Source organism: Candoia aspera, chromosome 4 (assembly GCF_035149785.1).
Source record: "Candoia aspera isolate rCanAsp1 chromosome 4, rCanAsp1.hap2, whole genome shotgun sequence".
NCBI classification, from domain to species: domain Eukaryota; kingdom Metazoa; phylum Chordata; class Lepidosauria; order Squamata; family Boidae; genus Candoia; species Candoia aspera.
In genome coordinates this window covers 71,060,819-71,080,665 of record NC_086156.1, presented here as the reverse complement: position 1 = coordinate 71,080,665, position 19,847 = coordinate 71,060,819, and the positions used below count along the sequence as shown (strand labels likewise).

Here is a 19,847-nt window from a genome sequence, read left to right as displayed (position 1 = left end):
ATATAACCATTACCTTCATTCCCAGATGATTGCTGCTAATGTGCTTTCCAAGGAGGAGTTTCCTGACTTTGATGAAGAAACAGGAATCTTGCCAAAGGTTGATGATGAGGAAGGTAAAACCATTATGGATTTAGTAATGATCTAGATTTGATGCATCAGTGTATTTCACACACTAGCTACTTATTTTACTCCTCACCTGTGGTGAATTTGGGAATGCTAGTTGAGATCCTTTTCAGCAGATTGCTACCAGTTCAGATCATTGCTTAAGACACCTTGCATGTTAGGGAAGGGAGAAGTTTTCTTTCATAATCTTTGTATCTCCAACAGTCCAGAGTCTAGTACTAGGGGTTATATTGAAATAAGGTCATGGATGGGCTCTTCAGCAACAGCAAATGGGTTTGCACTCATGTGTATCATGCTTAGCTTTGTGTGTTGGTAAAGAAAGAGTGGAGGAATTGTTGACATAATTAGGAAGCTTTAAATGAAGAAGTGTTTGGAGCTGAATTTACTTTGCTATTCTAGATGAGGATCTGGAAATTGAATTGGTAGAGGAGGAACCACCGTTTCTGCGAGGTCATACAAAGCAGAGCATGGACATGAGCCCCATTAAAATTGTGAAGGTAAAGAAATGCTGCTCTTGATTCCCTCCAGAGAAATGGGGAGGAATGGGAAGTGTATTTGAATACTGGATTCAGGGTGGGAATGGTGAGTTTGTGAAAAGTTAAAATGCTTTCGGTATCCAAGGTGCAGCAGGATAATAATGGAAGACAATGAAAGCAAATTAATCCTCTTTCTCATCATACTCTTCCATATACATACCCAAAAGACAGTATCATCTTTCCATAATCTACATCAGCTCCAGGAATCTCAGCACTTCATCTCTTTTTTATTTTTTGTTAAGGGTCATCTTCTGCTTTTTGACTCTCTATTCAAGCTTCCTCCCTTTCAGTGTTAAAATCAAAACTGTATACGACTGTCAAGCTCTCTTCATCCTCCTCCTGTTTAAGGATACAACAGTCCTTTTATGTTTTAGATGATTGTTGGGAATAAGGTCTCTCAGTCAGGAGCAGATTCAGGAAATCTGAAGCAAGAAATAAAAGAACAGTTTCTTGTTGATTCCAGAATCCTGATGGTTCCCTGTCTCAAGCAGCCATGATGCAAAGTGCACTTGCTAAAGAGAGGCGAGAACTGAAGCAAGCCCAGCGGGAAGCAGAGATGGATTCTATTCCCATGGGACTCAACAAACACTGGGTGGATCCCCTTCCAGATGGTAGCCTCAAAACATTTTTCAATGTTATCTATCTATCTATCTATCTATCTATCTATCTATCTATCTATCTATCTATCTATCTATCTATCTTCTACAAGCAATTGTTTGAAACAACACTAACAGTCATAATAATATTAATTTCAAATTAAATACCCAATGTGGTAGGCAGTTTGCTAGACAAAACAGTTGTTCCTGGCTCGGAAAATTGGCCAGTTTCTTTCCTATTAGTCTACTGTGAAACCGAATCTCAGAGTAATACTGCAACATGGCATAAGACGTTTAAAAGCAACTTCAATTTAGTTAGGTTGAATTAAGTTCAAACAGTATTGCCCATCCAGCATCCTCCACCATCCCATCCAAATATTAATGAAATGAGGAGAACATAGTTTCCACTCCCCCCCCCCCAATAATTACATTTGAGCAAGGAAAGGGGTGTCTTGCATTTGTTGAGAAAAATACAGAATGCTGTGGGAATGGATGGAGATGCAGACAGCAAGCTGAGCTGCCGTTGAAGAGAGATACTTGGGAGAGGTGCTCAGCTGGTGAAGGTCACTCTTTCTGTAACACACAAACCTTTCTTCTCTCCCTTTCCTTTCCTGTCAGCTTCCTCTTCCCCTTGCCTTATTACTATCCAGTTTTGTTCCCCCCCTCCTGCTTTCTTTTATCTTCCTAGTACAGCTATCCCTTCAAATTACCCCACCTGCATCATTTTTATTTATTTATTAATCAAATTTATCACCGCCCATCTCCCCCTGAGGAGGGACTCTTTTCTTCCTTATCTCCCCTTTCTGGTGGAAGAAAGGAGGGGTACTTTTTTGGGTAAAAATGTAGTATGTTTCTGTCTGTGAGAACAACCTCTGTGTGAGGATTGGTTAGTAATAGGCATATGAAGAGTCAATTATTTTTATAAACAAAGGATACCTTGTTCTATTATTTTAATGGAATGAATAACTACCAATTAATTACTTTAATTGGTGTTATTCACTTAATACGGGTTTTTTTTTTTTTTGGTCTGGCCCTTCCCTTTTTTGGAATGTTGCTTCTGGCAGATGTATGTGTGTGCATAGACCGGTATAAGTAACGCATACACATATGATACTATGTATCTCACATGTATTGGGTAGAGAGGAATCATAGTACTGGCCTCAGCAGAAGTTGGAAACCTTTCATTGGCAAGACTGGGTATTGCACAGGATTTTTTTTACTGTGGTCCTGTATATATTTTTGGTCCTTACTTTGGATTGGAGTTTGTCTTAAATTCAGGATTGTCTCTCTTCCTGCTAAATATGTTATTTGTATACAACTCAGTATTTCACTTGAGGGCTGGATGTTCAGAACAGGGCAGATGAAGCAGTCCAACATACACTAGAGGAGCCTTTCTCAACCTTTTGACCCTGGAGGAACCCTTGCAATATTTTTCAGGCCTCAGGGAACCCCTGTACAATACCATATTTGTTTCATGTGTAGGCCTGTATATATACATTAACAGTGTTCTTAAACTACAAATAAAGAAGGAAACTTACCTCTTTAATGTAAAGTTGCCCAAATTTGAAATAATTTTTTAAATAAATCATAATCTTCCAGGGAACACCTAGTGACCTCTCACGGAACCCTAGGGTTCCACAGAACCCTGGTTAAGAAACTCTGCACTAGAGATAATTCTTCCCAGTATGGTTCTGTTTGTTCTTGGTATGATGACACATATCCCTTCCTTCAATGAATATCACTTTCTGGTTCATCCTGTCAGTGCTTTTATGTTGCAATGTGGATTGATCTCAGACTCATGTTTCATTCTTTTCCCCTCCTTCCCAGTGGATGGAAGGCAAATTGCAGCCAACATGCGGGGTATTGGCATGATGCCTAATGACATTCCTGAGTGGAAGAAACATGCTTTTGGAGGTAACAAGGCCTCCTATGGCAAAAAGACACAGCTGTCAATAATTGAGCAGCGAGAAAGTCTCCCAATTTTTCGTCTGAAAGATCAGCTTATCCAGGTAAATCTTCAGGAAAATCAGTTGACTTGAATAATAGCAAGGTCCAGCATCTTGCCTCTGCTAATCATCTGATCTGGACATACATTGAATTTTACTTGTTCTCTGAATCCTGCACTCAGAAGACCTGAAATCTGCATTTGTTGATGTAATTATTTAATGTAGTAATGCTTTCATTTGTCCAAAATGTACTTAGCATCTGGTAACTGGCTGATGTTGTTTGGGATGAGAAGCTAAGCAGGGTCATGCCTCACTATTACATGAATGGAAGATCACTACAGAAAAACAGGGCTATAAACTAGACTAGGAAGTTAAAAAATATTCTGGAAAAAGACAGTGGGAAAACCTCTGTACTGTTTTCAAGAAAACTGCATTGATGTATCCATGATGGCACCAGAATGAAGCTTCACTCAAAGGAAACTAAACGTTTTACTTTATCTGTTAAACGCTTTTTCTCCCTTTCTATCAAATACCCAGGATGACTTATCTGAAGACTAAATAGCTCTCAGTGAGAAAAATAATGAAAACTATTCAATAAAATGCTAAAAAAGTGCATAAAATCAACTGATAAGAGGCTGTTACTGTGTTGTTCAAATGTCCAATATCTGAATAGTAGTGCTAGTCTACAACCAACAGTTGGAAATCTTCAGGTTTCCCCACCCTGTGGTAAAGTTTATCTAAAACCTCAAGTTATTGTACGGGGACTTGGTCATTGAAAACTCTGCCCAGACTTGCTTAAAAGTGCTGTATTTTTCAATGTGTAGTCAGTCCACTTCTCCTCCCCTCATCCCCCTACCAGTAAGAACCATATGCTTTTTTAAACAAAATTTTGGATTTGTAAGATTAATTAACTAATTTGATCTGAGACACTCATACATACACATCTATTTGTTGTCTGCTTTCTGCACTGTGATCACTATTAATTTGATTTAAAAGCAAACACCACAAAACCACACTCCTGCCAAGCACCCCATTCTCTTTTGAGTCTGTTTCAGTGCCTCCCCCTCCCTTTTCCAGGCCGTCCATGATAACCAGATCCTGATTGTCATTGGGGAGACTGGCTCTGGGAAAACAACACAGATCACGCAGTACCTGGCTGAAGCTGGCTATACCTCCCGTGGGAAGATTGGCTGCACTCAGCCTCGTCGAGTGGCTGCCATGTCTGTTGCTAAGAGGGTTTCAGAAGAATTCGGTTGTTGTCTAGGACAAGAGGTAAGATGTGTGCTGGTGTTTTGGGAATTAATGCTGCAGTCTGTTGGAAGAAGAAGGAATATGACATGATTTTAAAGAAGCAGCAGCAGCATGTACTGTTTTCCCTCAACACTCAGCAGTGGACATGTTAATGGCCCACTCTAAATTAGCCAAGGTGAAACCCTCCCCTTGAATTCTACAGATAGGAGAGTTTGCTCCTCTGGATTTAGATCTGGGCTTGTACACAGTAATCACTTTGTACTCTGAGGGATTTCTTCCCCACAGTTAGTACCTGCTTATTTGAAAATAGTGCAGAATAAAGAGAGTGTCATTTGGTTTATTTTAAAGGAAATGTATGTTCTTGAGTTCTGCAATTTGCTTATTTTGAATATGTTGTTTTACATAATTTATTTCAGTTAGATATGGAAAACATGAATGTCTCATTTTTTAAAAATTACAGTCTGGCTTTGTTGTTTTTTTCCTCAAGTTTTAAAGACTATAAGCCTTCCTTGTTTCACTACATATACTTTCTGAACTTAAGTGGTATAGTCCTTAAGTTGTGAAATCTGCATAAATTGATGAAGCATGTTGTTAGAAAATAAGCTGAACATCTGTAACCCAGTTATGGAGTAATCGCATCTGCTCAGAAAAAAACAAACCAAAAGCAAAGATAAACTTGGGTGGCAAAGAGTATCCTATGTGAGAGCTAGTTCTCACATGGTCAAAAGTAAGCCTGATACCAGATCTGTCCATTACCAAATAGGAAACAGATGGAAACCCAGCCTCCCTCCTGAAAGAATATGTAGGGCTTGCATGTGATACACAGCAGTTGCTGGAATTCTTTTAAGACTGCTTCTAAACCTACTGATCTGAATTTTTTCATTCTTGGACATCTGTTCTTGAAACTTTTGCCTTGCCAGCTGAGAGAAGTCTGATATCCTGTGGGGCTAGAGTGGGTGGGTAGGTTGCTATGTAGTGGGTGTTTGTAACTGGCCATGCCCACTAGGGTAGCCATGTTGTAAAAAGGCAATTTCCAGCCATGGCAGTAATTTTTATAAGTGTGCCCAAAACAAAGTCTTGCCCATGACAAAATCTCAAAATTCTAGATATACCACCAAGCCAAAGGCTGTCTGCCCTTGCTCTATCTGTAGCTACTACCTGCAAACAAACTGGCCTTAATACCACTCCCTCAGAGCAAAGTAGCTCACCATCATCACTGATGTTCCTTTTGCCGTACTTTTGGAAGGTTGGCTATACCATCCGATTTGAGGATTGCACTAGTCCTGAGACTGTGATCAAATACATGACGGACGGAATGCTGCTGCGTGAGTGCCTCATTGATCCGGACCTGACGCAATATGCAATCATAATGTTGGATGAAGCCCATGAGCGTACTATACATACTGATGTACTCTTCGGTCTCCTGAAAAAGGTATCAGCTCTTTCAAATCATCCTTTCCACAATCCTAAAACTAGGAAGCAGAAATTTGCTCAAAATAAGTAAAACAAGCATGTTTGTCCTGAGCTTCAACCCCATATTGATTAATTTGGCTGTTAGTACAGCCCTTGACCCTTCTGTTTGTATTCTGTCTTTTTTTTTTAACATACTTCATTTTTCTCCGCAGACAGTTCAGAAGAGACAAGACATGAAATTAATAGTGACCTCAGCTACCCTGGATGCAGTCAAATTCTCTCAATATTTCTATGAGGCTCCCATCTTCACCATCCCTGGTAGGACATACCCAGTTGAGATTCTTTACACCAAGGAACCTGAGACAGATTACTTGGATGCCAGCCTGATTACAGTCATGCAGATCCACTTGACAGAACCTCCGGGTGAGACATGGAATGAGATCCATCTTAAGATCCTCTCCAGAAGTTGCTCCCAAACTGGAGAATTATTAAATATATTCAATGTAATTATATTAGCCGTATTTGTTACATTTGATTTGGTTTAAATATAATAGGTAGAATAAAAGATGGATAGAATAGATAGAATAAAAATATATGATGTGATATAAGCCTTATAAGACAGCTTTCTTACACTTGGGAACTTCATTTGCCATTTCTATAGTTCAAAGAGTTTTAGTTGTGATGGACAGGAGGAGCTAGTTGCTGACCAATTCAGGCTCCTTTTGACATTGTTGGACTTCTGTGGCAGTCACAGACCTGGATATCACACAACTCTGACAGGAGTTTTTAGATGAGAACTTCGCTAGAATAGACATGTATCTCAGACCAGTTTACATATTAAAAGTTACTTGAGGGAGAAATGTTTAACACATGTTTATAGAGAATAAAGATGCAATTTCTGTATAAATTTTAAAGCTACTGGAGGAAGAAGTAATTTTTCCATAGTTTTTTAGGAAAAAAATGGAAAATTGGGGGGAAAATCATACTATAGAAAATATCCCCTTACCAGAATATTTTCCCCACCCTTAGCTGCAGTATATCTCTCCTAACGTTAAATTTCTTTCTATTTGATTTACATAGCCCTCACTGATTAGTAAGCAGGAGAATGGGTAACATGCTCTGTTTAACATATCAACTTCATCTAGCTTGCTAAGCAATTCTACTCAGCAAAGAAGTATCTATCATTATGTTGTTTTTTTCCTGGGTGATGTACAGTTTTAAACTTGTTACTCAAATTTGCTCCTTTATTCAGAACAAATCATGAAAATCAGCCAATTTTGCTCCAATTATCTACTTTTTGTGTCGTTTCACAGCCATAAAGCCACATACTTGCTGAAAAAATTGTAAGAGGAGGAGAAATCTGAAATCTCAAGCCATTGTCTGATTCTGAAATTGTAAGCATTGTTTGTGCATTGGCCTGACTATACGGATTGGTTTTCTTCTATGCAGGAGACATCCTAGTGTTCTTGACTGGCCAGGAGGAGATTGACACAGCTTGTGAAATTCTCTATGAGCGGATGAAGTCCCTAGGTCCAGATGTTCCTGAGCTGATAATCTTACCTGTTTATTCAGCACTGCCTAGTGAGATGCAAACACGGATCTTTGATCCAGCTCCCCCAGGAAGTCGAAAGGTATCTATTCCACAGGTTTTTTTTTTTACTGGATGGCTGTTGTCTTCCAATATTATATAATTAATAATTAAATCTTTTCTAGATGAGAAGGTCCATTAAGCATCTTGTTCTCAAAAGTAAAATGTTTTCTTGAAACCTGTTAAAAGGCTAAAAAATTTTCCTATTGTCTTCTTATCCTATAAATATGGGGATTCCTGAAAACTGGATTAATGGGGGGAAGGCATACTGGGAGGGGGGCAGGGTGCCACACATTCTTGCATTTGAGAAGGTAGAATAAATGTTAAAATGCTTTTTGAGGTGCTGTGAGGAAGTTGCATATATTTGATAGTAAATCAGCAACTTTGCATACTGAGTGCTTTAAGGATTCTTGGGTAGCTACTGTTTCTTGTTACCATTTTAATAGTCTCAGTTAACCCTAGAACTTCATTCCCTCTCCTCTATTTCATATTGTTCTTCAGATGCCTTTTCTGGGGAAAAAATATGGACCAGGTTATCAGTTTAACATCTTCCTCTGTGAAGATATCTACAAAGGATTCATTTAGATTCTGTGTTAGAGCACTGTGAATGTTAAGCTAGCTTTTTGTAGCTTGCTGCCACAAATAACCTCAGAACTGAGCTCAACTAAGAAACAACAGCAATGGATTTGCTTCAGCGTAGTCTACGAACAGCATAGCAACTCCAGAAATATAGTTCTTCCTTTTTAGGTTGAGGCTTCTTCTAAGTATACCCTTTTTGTATTTAGCAAGAAAGAAATGAGGTTTAAAAAACAAAAGGAAAGAGACAGACATGGAAAGAGATGAAGAGATTTAGTGAATGGTGTGGGCATAAACCAGATTTAGCTATATTTCCTTTTGTTATATTAGTCCTTTAATTTGGGGGACTTCCAATTTTTTGCTCTGTTTGTGCATCTTGCATAACGTTGCTTATCTTGAAAGGAAATACCATGGTGGATATGTATGTATTTAAAGCTAAACGGAATAGCTGCACTATCTGTAATGCATAGTTTATTCATCTGCATTTGAAGTCTGCCTGGAAAGGAAAATATAACATACAAAATGCACAGGGACAAGAATATTCAACGCATGAATTCTAATTTCCCATACCAGGGAATATTAGTATAGTGTTAAATTTGCCAATGAGGCAAGCAACAACATTTGCTTAACTGTCTCTCCCTTCCCCTGTTGCTTAAACAGGGATGGAAATTGTGCTTCTTGTGTTACTGGCTAGTGCATTCTCCAAGTCTCGAAAACATGATTTAAAAATCCAGTCACATAATATATAATATATAACAAGAAGTTTTGGCCTGTTGTTTTGCAAGTTTATAAAATCAAAATAGCCATTCTGAGCTCAGAATATTTTATATAACCCTGTTCTTTAAAGTTCTCTTGTTTCCTTCCTTCACTCTGCTCATTAATCCCATTAATGTTGGACTTGATACTTTTCCTAATATAGTATAGTAATTTTAAATAATCTGCCATCACAAAGGAGATTTTCACTTCTTGAACTGTTTCTTACAACCTCATTTTAATTAATCTTCTAATATTTGGAAGATTTTTGTTTTGAAATCAGATATGCTAGTTCTGGGCAATGTCCCATTCCATATGTATTTGATAGCAATGTATGTACACTTCCGGTTGGCTTCAACAGTGTGTACAATTTGCTCATAAGTGGTGCCAATGGTGCACATCTGTTCTGTGCTTCCTTTAATCAGTTTTAGTCAACTGTATCTTCCTAGACTCAAATATTCAGAGGTGATGACTCTAGCCATGAAGGAGAGATGTCTGCTACATGGGAGAAAGAGTATGATACATCTAGACTAAGTATTAAAGTGCAGATGGAGTTTCATATTGGGAAAGCCATGGTTTTCCTCTTGGTTGTAACAGATGGCTGTGAAAGCTGGAGTATTCTAAAGGCTAAATGAAGAAAAAATTATTCCTTTGAATTATAATACTGGGTGTGATAGTTAAGAATATCTTGAATACAAGAACAACACCTCAATTCTAGATGAAGTAAAACCAGGCTGCTCACTGGAAGCACTAAGAATGAGCCTGAAGCTTAAATACTTTGGACACATTGCAAAACAAAGAGTCATTGGAGAAGACCCTGATGCTTAGAAACTTGAAGGCAATTTAAAAGACAACAGAAGAACAGATGGCTAGATACTGTCATTGATTATACAAACAAGAGCTTACTAGAAATCAAACACGTGGTTTTGGACAGAAACCTGGAGAAATTATGTCTATCAGGTCATAAAGACCCAGAAGTACAGTAGCTGAACCACACCAATATGACTATTTGCTCTAAAGAACACATTTTTATTGCATCTAAAAATACTGTCTTCTTGATCAACTGAAAAATATACTTTCCAAACAGTTTGAGGGTATTTGAAGTACTGTAGCTCATTATTACAACTTCTTTTTCTTTCTGTCTGGGAGATTGAAAATGTGGCTCTGATATTACATTTTGGGGCTTAATAACATAACGTTTAAGAACAATGTCAAGCAAGTTTACAAGCCTCTTTTTTTTACAAGCTAATTCATTGGTGATAAAATTATTCCTTGGAGTGCAGTATTCATCCTCAGCAATTCTTTATCATTTATTCTCATGTTTCCTCATGTTATCTTTCATGACATAGAAAGTAACAACTGAGTTTCATAAGATCTGCCTGAATGCCTAAGTGCACTGCCTACATCAGGTGTGTCCAGCCTGCAGCCCACGGGCCACATGTGGCCCCGAGCAGCTAGTAATGCGGCCCGCTGGGAATTTTGAGATTGTTTTGGGTGCTTTCACAAATCTGGTACCATGGGGAATTCACCATACGTCTCTCTACTGGACTTTTATAAGACCTGTCTTCCCAGAGAAAAATATCCCTCGCTTCACAATCATGCCTTATTCATGACATTGATTTTTGGCAGCATGTACTTTTGTGAGCTACTATTTTCAAGGATGAAGCACATGAAGAGTAAAATTAGAATTAAAATTTCTGACGAGCAACTTGAGAACTCACTGAGAATTGCAACTACTTTCATCGAACCAGACATTGATGTAAGCGGGGGAGGGCTTACATTTGCACCGAGGGTTTTTAGTTTGTATTTGGCGCGCTTCTGCTCATTCTCAGCTTTCTTTGTACTTGCACACTATTCTTAAATAAACCAGATTTGATTCAAGCTCTTGCTTGTGAGTCTGAGTGCGTTTTAGGATAGGCAATCATTACAATTAGTTTCACAAAAACAAGGTCAAATATCCCACTAGTTTTATGTTGCCCTCTTTTTAAAAAAAATTATAATAAAAATATAAAAAATAAATGAAGTTTTATTACTTATATACATTAACTATATCATATATTTTATGTGTGGCCCAAGACAATTCCTCTTCACTCAGTGTGGCCCAGGGAAGCCAAAAGGTTGGACACCCATGGCCTACATATTTGTTTGAATCTTTAAGGGTTCTAAATGGTGGGGGAGATTTTTCTTCAGCCATATTCATATGATATATTGAATTATTTAAAAGGTCATGACTCATTCCTAGATTTAATCTTTTAGAAATTGGAGCTATGTTAGTGATCCACCCACCTTGTGAGTTGTAGTGTATATTGAGGGTTCTTGGTTATCTATTAATTGCTGCTGTTGTAGTTTTAATTAATAATAATAATACCAGTTTTTAAAAAAATTATAGAAAATATGAATTTATATTTATTAAATGTATATATGATTGTAACTGAATTTGGGTTTTTAAAATTATTATTTTCATTGATGTACATTGCTCAGAGTTACATTTATATGGGTTGTGTGGCCATATAAATTTCCCAAATAAATAAAATCTTCCCTCCTCTTTTAAAGAGGGAGATTTGGTTACAAATCGCATTATTTTTCTGCAGTGCTACATTCAAGTTTTTTATGGACTTTTTTGCATGCTTTCTTGACCTTGTCATTCAATTTTTAATTCCTTTATTATCCCAAGAATTACATACCTTATATAATCTCTGGCTTAGTTTTCCAGAAACCCACAAATTTGAAATGATGACTTTTTTTCTGGCATTTTCTGCAGTGAGTATATGTGATGTTTTTGTACATTGAATGAATAGCGTGTCATAAAAATAGCTTAACAGTGGTCCTGCTCTTTCCACCACCTTTTCCCTTGCTGTAATTCAACTGTATGCCATTCCTTTTTGTCCCTATGCAGGTGGTCATTGCCACAAATATTGCTGAAACTTCACTTACAATTGATGGCATCTACTATGTAGTTGATCCTGGTTTTGTAAAGCAGAAAGTATACAACTCCAAGACAGGGATTGACCAGCTGGTTGTGACACCAATTTCTCAGGTATCCTGTATTTGTAGGGTGCTATTTTACCTGAAGCTTTTAACAGGGGTAGTTTGTAGACAGCACAATTTCTGCTGATGAATGGGATGTCATTATTTTGCTCCAATCTATGAAGAACAATACAGTAGTCCTTGGGTTATGACAGCAACTGGGACCGGGATTGCTGTCGCTAAGTGATGCAATCCTAAAGCACGATGTCACGTGACTGTGTCATGAGTACTGACGGTGAGCAGGAGAGGCCTCTATCCAGGGGGAAAAATGCACACGTAGTTTAGAGACTTTGAACTTTCCTGCTAAGAAACTCAGAGCAGACCCGCTTTAATTCTTGGGTTTATTTGTAAAGGTTTCCCATGGCCTTTCAGTTTGGCAGGATTTTCTGCCTAGTAGAGTAGGACAATAAACACTAGAGACCTAAGATACCGTCTCAGCATGGTTCTTCGCTCTAAGATAGGACAGACTGCATTGTTTAACAATGACAATCCCAGCAGTCCCGATTGCTGTTGTAACCCCAAGACACACGAGTCATTAAGCAGGAAGCAGCGGGAGTCCCAGGTAAGGGGCGTGGGGGTGCTGCAGTGGGGTGAGGGAGGATTTAATGAATCTTGAGTGTCTTTGAATGCTAAATGTATGTTCATAGTGTATGGAATCTGTAAAAACCTTTCATGAGTTCCATACAGCATCCCTTGGACTGTTTTTGTAAACTTTTGCTTCTGTGTCATATTCTGCTATACATAATATCTGCTGCATTTCTTCATCTTTCACTTTTTTGCCTGTCTTGAGTTGCAGCCATACTATGTCGGGCTCTGATGCAAATTAAAATAAGCAGTGAGGAAGCAGAAGGAATGAACTCTCCTACATTTCTTTTAATTTGTAATTCCCATAGGCCCAAGCTAAGCAACGAGCTGGGCGAGCTGGAAGAACAGGCCCCGGCAAATGCTACCGACTCTACACAGAGCGTGCCTACCGTGATGAGATGCTGACCACCAATGTGCCTGAGATTCAGAGGACTAACCTGGCCAGCACTGTGCTGTCTCTCAAGGTAAGTGCTGGTGCCTAAATGACTTCATGCTTCTGTTCACCGTCTACCAAAAAAGCCTCACCCAACTGCCTGTATAAAGATGGAAGTTGGGGGATTTAATAACAAATTAATCTATAAAACTGAGAGTCATGTTCCTTGCAGCAGTGCTGGGGAACATCTTTTTCAGTTGCCAGATGTGTGCACAGTGCTCATTATCTTTTCTTTCTTCCTGGCATACTCAGGCTATGGGTATCAACGATTTGCTGTCTTTTGATTTTATGGACGCCCCCCCAATGGAAACTCTGATCACTGCAATGGAGCAACTGTACACTCTGGGAGCTTTGGATGATGAAGGGCTGCTCACTCGACTGGGGCGCAGGGTAGGTTCGGCAATGTTCAGGTTTTGTTACTGTGGTTGATCAGAGGAAAGCAATACCCAAACTAGTGTAGCCTTTGGGAAAGGCTATAAGACACCTGTATCTGCACCGTTGTGATTACTTTGTGCAGTCCATCAGCCATTATCACCAATTGTCCTGTATGAGGCACCCTAGGACTTTTTTTTTCAGTTTTATTTATTTAAAGATTTATTTGTTATGGTGTTATTGTTTATTGCTGATGTTGCATGAAATCTGCTTTGGAAGCATCTGTATTCTGAGACTGTCATAATAAATCGATCAAATTATCCATTCGGTCGTATCGGACCCTTGGCGATTCCATAAGCCAGCTCTCTCCATGATTTCCGACCTTGTACGGCTTCTTTCAGTTGCTTAATATTTTGGCCTGTGTCTGCTTTGATTACATCCAACCAGCGCGTTCTTTGGTGCCTCGTCGTCTTTTGCCACTGACCGTTCCAAGTGTAATGTCTTTCATAATAAATACATAACCATAAATAAAAGGAGACTGGGAAGCAAAAAGATAAGAGAATTAAGGGCTTAGGTCTTCAAGTTTCGCGAGCGATGCTCAGAATAAGCCAACTGTGATAGAAATGGGCTATTCCAGGAGGCCCAAGGAGAATGCTGGGAATCAAGGTAAAGGTCATATTGGGCAACTACTCCCATTACAAAAACACTTTCCCAGGGAAATTAAAACTGTCCGACCAACCATAAAACATTTAAAAGGCCAAGGAATGCTGATCAGCTGGGAAAAGATACTGGGAGGCAAGCAACGCTCTGGGAGAGCAAAGAAAATAACTCCCCAGAAAGAAACTGTGCTCAGAAAACAATGGTACTTTGTTCTTTCCAAAATCTTTATTGTCTTTATAGTCCTGTCCCATTACTTCATAATTACAGTACACCCAAATTACCCCACTGACTTCACTAGGCACATGATGTGCTATATCCAGTGAAATACTTGATTGCTTTATTCAATCACATGTATATTCTAATTTGTGAAGGTTTATAAAGAGGGACTGTAATCCCACCCATCTTTTGGGCTGTCTTTGCCTCCAACCCTGTCAATAAACCCATTTGTGCTTCAGTGTAATATGTCCTCATCTCCAGTTCAAACACACCCCTCAGCAGATGGACCTATTGTTGGTTCTTACACAGTAGTTGGTTGCAGTGACCAGAAGGAGTCCTCAGCAGCAGCAGCAGCCGCCGCCGCCAATGATGATAGTGTCTTACTTTGAGCTGGTGTTTTTCTTTATGGAGCTATGCATGGGTGTGTTGGTGTATTTTTCACATACAATTGTAAGTTAAACCTCACACAGGGACACTTCAACCAGAGTATGTTTTTCTCCTTCCTGACAGATGGCAGAATTCCCACTGGAGCCTATGCTTTGCAAGATGCTCATTATGTCAGTGCACCTAGGTTGCAGCGAGGAAATGCTCACCATTGTCTCAATGCTGTCTGTGCAAAATGTTTTCTATCGACCTAAGGTAAATTGGGGAGCACTGGAATGAAAGAGATTGTATCTTATATAGCAACCATATCCTGGTCCAAGCTAGACTGGGACAAAAAAGAAGATAACATCAGTTGCTGATCTGATGAATAGCAGATCTGATGTAGAAGTGGAAGGCTTGACTTCCAACCTTATCCTTATCATGCAACAGCTTCTTGATTTTAGAACAAGTTGTAATTAAACGAGGGCTTTAAATTCTCAAGCATTATGTGGTAGTCCTTGTCACATATTTATTAATAAATATTAACAGGTTATATGTCAATTCCATTAAGTATGTAAAATCAAATATAATGCAGATGGGGAAAGAGCACTAATTCTAATAATATCCCTTCCAACAGCACTGAATATTATAATTCTGAAATGTGCAGCTTTGTTCAGTTTCAGTTATAAGCACTGAGCAGTGATTAATTTCACAAGTCAAACAGAGTAATCTAAAAGGATGGCTGACATGTTGATATAAAAGTTTGCATATTCCACAGAGTAGGATCTTTAATAAAAACTAAACTTCCGGTTTTCTGTGCAGATCTGCTTACACAGGTTCCTTGGGATTGCCAGTCATTTAACATTATGTCATAAATTCTGTAATCAAGGATATAAATGATAATGTACGTTCCAATAATTTGCTTGAAGGTTAAAATTATTTTAAAATTCTGTTTTATCTCTTTTTCGCACTTGACTGGTATAAATATTATATTAAATAATATACTTACTTTTCATTACAAAATATATTTGCCACTCTGGAAAATGCATATTTCTGTACTTGAAAAGGAGGAAGTTAAATAAAGCTAATTTCATTTCATATACGTAGGACAAGCAGGCGCTCGCGGACCAAAAGAAAGCTAAGTTCCACCAAACTGAAGGAGATCACCTCACACTTTTGGCTGTTTACAACTCCTGGAAGAACAACAAGTTCTCCAATCCCTGGTGCTATGAAAATTTCATCCAAGCCCGCTCACTGCGTCGTGCCCAGGATATTCGTAAGCAGATGCTGGGAATAATGGATAGGTGAGTCTGTGAAATAGGGGAGAAATTTGTTTTTCATTAAAAGAACAGGCTACAGGAATCTCTATTTGGCAATATGTAGGCTTGAGTATTGTCTGACAAGGTTTTGAAAATATAACAGGTGTGGAATATAACAGCTAAGTTCTTGACAAAAGTTGATTGGATTGATTGATTGATTTAACCAACTTACATAGTCACCCAATCAACATGTGATTCAGGGCAACATAGACAAATAAAATTACACATAATAACCTAAACCATTAAGATGTAATAAAACATTTTACCAGAGACAAATTCATCCAGCTGAAAAACAGCAACAACAGATAGTCAAGATAGCCCCAAAAGCTCCCAACTCAGTGCCTGGAGGAAAAGCTATATCTTAGGAACTTTCTGAAAGGTAGGGAGGGTCAGGGCCATCCAAATCTTGGGTGGAATGTTGTTCCATAAGGTAGGCACAGTGACAGAGAAGACACATCTGTGTCCCACCAGATGACACTGCTGAAGTGATGGGACATGGAGCATGTATACCCTATCTTATTGGATGGGCAGAAATAATTGGAGATAGTCGGTCCCACAAATAACCAGGCGCTGTGTCATGAGAGGTTGTATAAGTCACAACCACCACCTTGAATTGCAGTGCAAGATCATGAAATAGACGTGTTACATGGGTGTACCGAGGTGCACCCATAACTATTCATGCTGCTGCATTTGGACCAACTCTTCAAACAGGAGTCATGAGAACCCCAATTACAAACCAGGTCTGTCTGGAGTAATGTTGACCCTCTCCAGAACCAAAAATGAAAAATCCCTGGATTTGGTCATGTTACACCTATTGATTAAGTGCCACATAGACTTTCTCTGTGATGACCTCCCCTAATCTAGCCTTTTAGGTCTCTCAAAAGTGCATTCATTGATGTTATAATTGAGTTCATCCACTTCGCTGATGGTCATCCTCTCTTTCTTTCTTTCCACTTTTTCTGGTATTCTGTACTTTTCAAAGTAGCTTCATATAAATAGTCCAAAATATAATAGTTTAAGCTGCTCATTGGTATTTGAGTGAAAACTCTGAATTGAATTGTGCTATGATCCATTTGTTTTCTTTTCCTGGCTATCCATGATAGTCTCAAGAGTCTTCTCCAATATCCAAGTTCAAAAGCACCTTCAGAGTCCAACTTTCACATCCATGGTGTATCATAGGGAAAATCATTGCCTGCACAATTCTAATCTTTGTAGGAATAGATACATCATGGTATCATGAGGCCAATTAACATCTTTTAAAGGTTAATATTCCTTACACTAGTGTATACAGTAAAGTCACTGAAGTGGTGGATAGATTCTGCCTTTTAAGATTGACTATCTGTCCTGACTAAGCAAGAACCACACCAAGACGAGGAAGAAGTCTCTAGTGCTTTATTATTGCTATAGTAGACAGAAAATCCTACCAAACTGAAGAAGCATGGGAAAACCCCGACAGATAAACCCCCAAAATCAAGGCAGGTCTGTTCTGTGTCTCTTTCAGTGACAGCTCAAAGTCTCTAAACTACGCATGCATTTTTGCCCCTGGATAGTGGCCCCCTCCTGCTCACCATCAGAACTCATGACACTATCAATAGTAACAAAAAGCAGTGGTCAAGAAATTCATCACATGTTTGAATCCCGATTGATTAGGACTGTGCTCACAGTAGTAGCTAACACTTAACTGTCCTTTCCTATAACATATTAGAATTGCAGAAACAGTAGAGCCAGTAAAGATAATCCATTGTTGAAAGTAAGCTTTAGGAGTTGAATACTGATACTTGGGCATGGAGATCTAAAGCAATTTTTCTTTTGGGAAAAAAATACAGTTGTAATCAAAATTATTCAACCCCTATTACAAATCAGGTTGGTTGTCAAAATATACAGACTTTCAGCTGTTTGCAATCAACAGATCAGACAAAAGCAATTGAAATAGCTCAACACAACGAATGGTTCAAGTGGTCTCCACAAATTCAGTTGAAAATGCAACTTATAATGACTTCTCCAGTCTCAGAATTATTCAACCCACTGAATAGCACAACAGCATACATACGGTATGCAAACAGGTGTTGCCTCAAGCACACCTGATGCAACTAATCAGGGGTTTCATTAGTTGCACCAGGTGTGCTTGAGCTGGAACATGTGAAATACCTGAAGTGGCTAGGGGTTTGCTGAGTGTCACGTTTGACTGCATGTTAGAAATATAGTATGGCTAAGTCAAAAGGATGGTCCAGAAAGGTAAGAGAAGAGATCATTGCCCTTCACAAACAAGGAACAGGATACAAAAAGATAGCAAAGGCACCGAATGTTCCTAGAGACACCGTTGGAAGCATAGTTCATGTCATGATCACCGTTGCGATGCTTGTGACATCGCAACGGCTCACATGACAATGCAGGGAAATGGGTCCCTGGCGGATTAAGGGAAAAGGCAACTAGGTAACAAAAGAGAGCAACAGGTGCTGGCAACAAAGTATCAACTCTAGCCGAAGAGAAAGATACAATGTTGCAAAGAAAGCAATTGACAAGACCAGACCAAGAGGCGCGCCTGAGCTGTCAATGAGATTACGAACCTGATCGCCCGGCAATGAACCATCACTGGCCAGGGAAGCAATCAAGGAAACGCCCGGAGCACAGGAGGGGCTCCACGACCCCTCACTTACCGATGACAGAACCGACGGGGCTCGGGGGTGCACCCGGAGTAAGAAAGGGTGGAGCGCTGACCGGCGTGGGCTATTTAAATCCCGTTCCGGCGCTCTCCACTCACTCTCAGCTTTCTTAAAGGGCACGCATACTGTTACTCAAATAAATCCAGAACCTAAGCCTACGCTAGCGTCTGTGTTTTTACTGGGTAGCAGGCAGAGCCTGACATAAAGCTAAGAGTCACCAAACCAAATTCGCCAAGCTCCACCAGACGAAAATTTTCCGCAGGAGAGATCCACTGGCGAAAACAGAACGGGGGACGGCAATGGAGCCAGCACTTTGCACCAGAGGCGTGAAGGACGGCCCACAAGAGGCATAGGCGACCCGACAGCTGCTGGAGGCGGCACACCCGAAATGGGACACGGGCACCCTCCCTGCCCACACCGCACCCCAGTTCCAGACCTGGAGCTCCAACCCAGACGGGAGAGCCCCGACGGAAGATGACGTCGGGGACCAGCAACTCCTCACTTGGGCCGACGGAACAAGATCCCGGACGGGAACACCCTACTCCACCTGGAGCCTCCGCTACCCCCAAACGCCCGAGCAGGAAGGCGTAAGTCTACAGACCGAACAGCATCTGGCAGCACCGACGTCGGACGACCAGGGCACGCCAGACAGGGTCACGGCCCTGGAAGCCAAGGTACGAGACCTGGAACACATGCTCCAGTCCCTGACATCAGCAGACCAGGGCACGCCAGACAAGGTCACGGCCTTGGAAGCCAAGGTACGAGACCTGGAACACATGCTCCAGTCCCTGGCATCAATCATAGGCGAGCGCTCCAAGACTGAGGCGGCACAGGGGGCAAGAGGGGATCGGGGCAACATACCCACCCCGTCAATAACCCGAGTGGAAGGGGCCAAGGACAAGACTCTGTCGCAGGGCTTCGTGGCCCAAGGCCAGTGGGGGCCATCCCTCACCACCCACAGGTAGGGGTCCTGCAAATTGGGGGGTTCGCCAAAGACTTCCCCGTAAAATTTGACAGGGACCCCACGAACCTGTCCTTCTTTCTCACGAATGCGAGGGACTACATGGCCCAATACGGCCATTCCTTCAGCACAGAAGCAGCCAAAATCTCGGCAGTGGCCACCAAGCTCAAAGGCAGGGTTGCGGACTGGTACGTGCAGATGTCCGAGTCCGGAGCCCCAGCCCTGGCCAATTTCCACGACTTCCTAGCCGAGCTGAAACATTACTTTGAGGACCCCTGGCGAAGGAAAGGGCCAAGAGCACACTTCAAGCCCTTCGCCAAGGAAGAAAAACGGTGGCTGACTACGCCCTCGAGTTCAAGGTCCTCGCAGGCAAAATCACGGCATGGTCTGAGGCCACCTTGATCGACATGTTCAAGCGTGGCCTCAACCGGGAGGTGCTACAATGGGCACTCTACAGGGACGACCC

General features: G+C 40.4%; 1 protein-coding gene across 1 annotated transcript in view; it reads left to right on the top strand.

Annotated features, from left to right (window-relative positions):
* The window catches only part of DHX8 (DEAH-box helicase 8), a 41,448-nt gene that overhangs the window by 9,491 nt on the left and 12,110 nt on the right, over positions 1–19,847 (top strand). Inside the window, exons 9-21 of the mRNA XM_063300431.1 lie at positions 26–113; positions 523–620; positions 1,123–1,270; positions 3,083–3,264; positions 4,279–4,473; positions 5,699–5,884; positions 6,078–6,288; positions 7,315–7,496; positions 11,679–11,819; positions 12,703–12,858; positions 13,080–13,217; positions 14,586–14,714; positions 15,546–15,742. Coding sequence (XP_063156501.1) covers positions 26–113; positions 523–620; positions 1,123–1,270; positions 3,083–3,264; positions 4,279–4,473; positions 5,699–5,884; positions 6,078–6,288; positions 7,315–7,496; positions 11,679–11,819; positions 12,703–12,858; positions 13,080–13,217; positions 14,586–14,714; positions 15,546–15,742 — 2,051 coding nt within the window. The remainder of the gene's footprint in view (positions 1–25; positions 114–522; positions 621–1,122; positions 1,271–3,082; positions 3,265–4,278; positions 4,474–5,698; positions 5,885–6,077; positions 6,289–7,314; positions 7,497–11,678; positions 11,820–12,702; positions 12,859–13,079; positions 13,218–14,585; positions 14,715–15,545; positions 15,743–19,847) is intronic.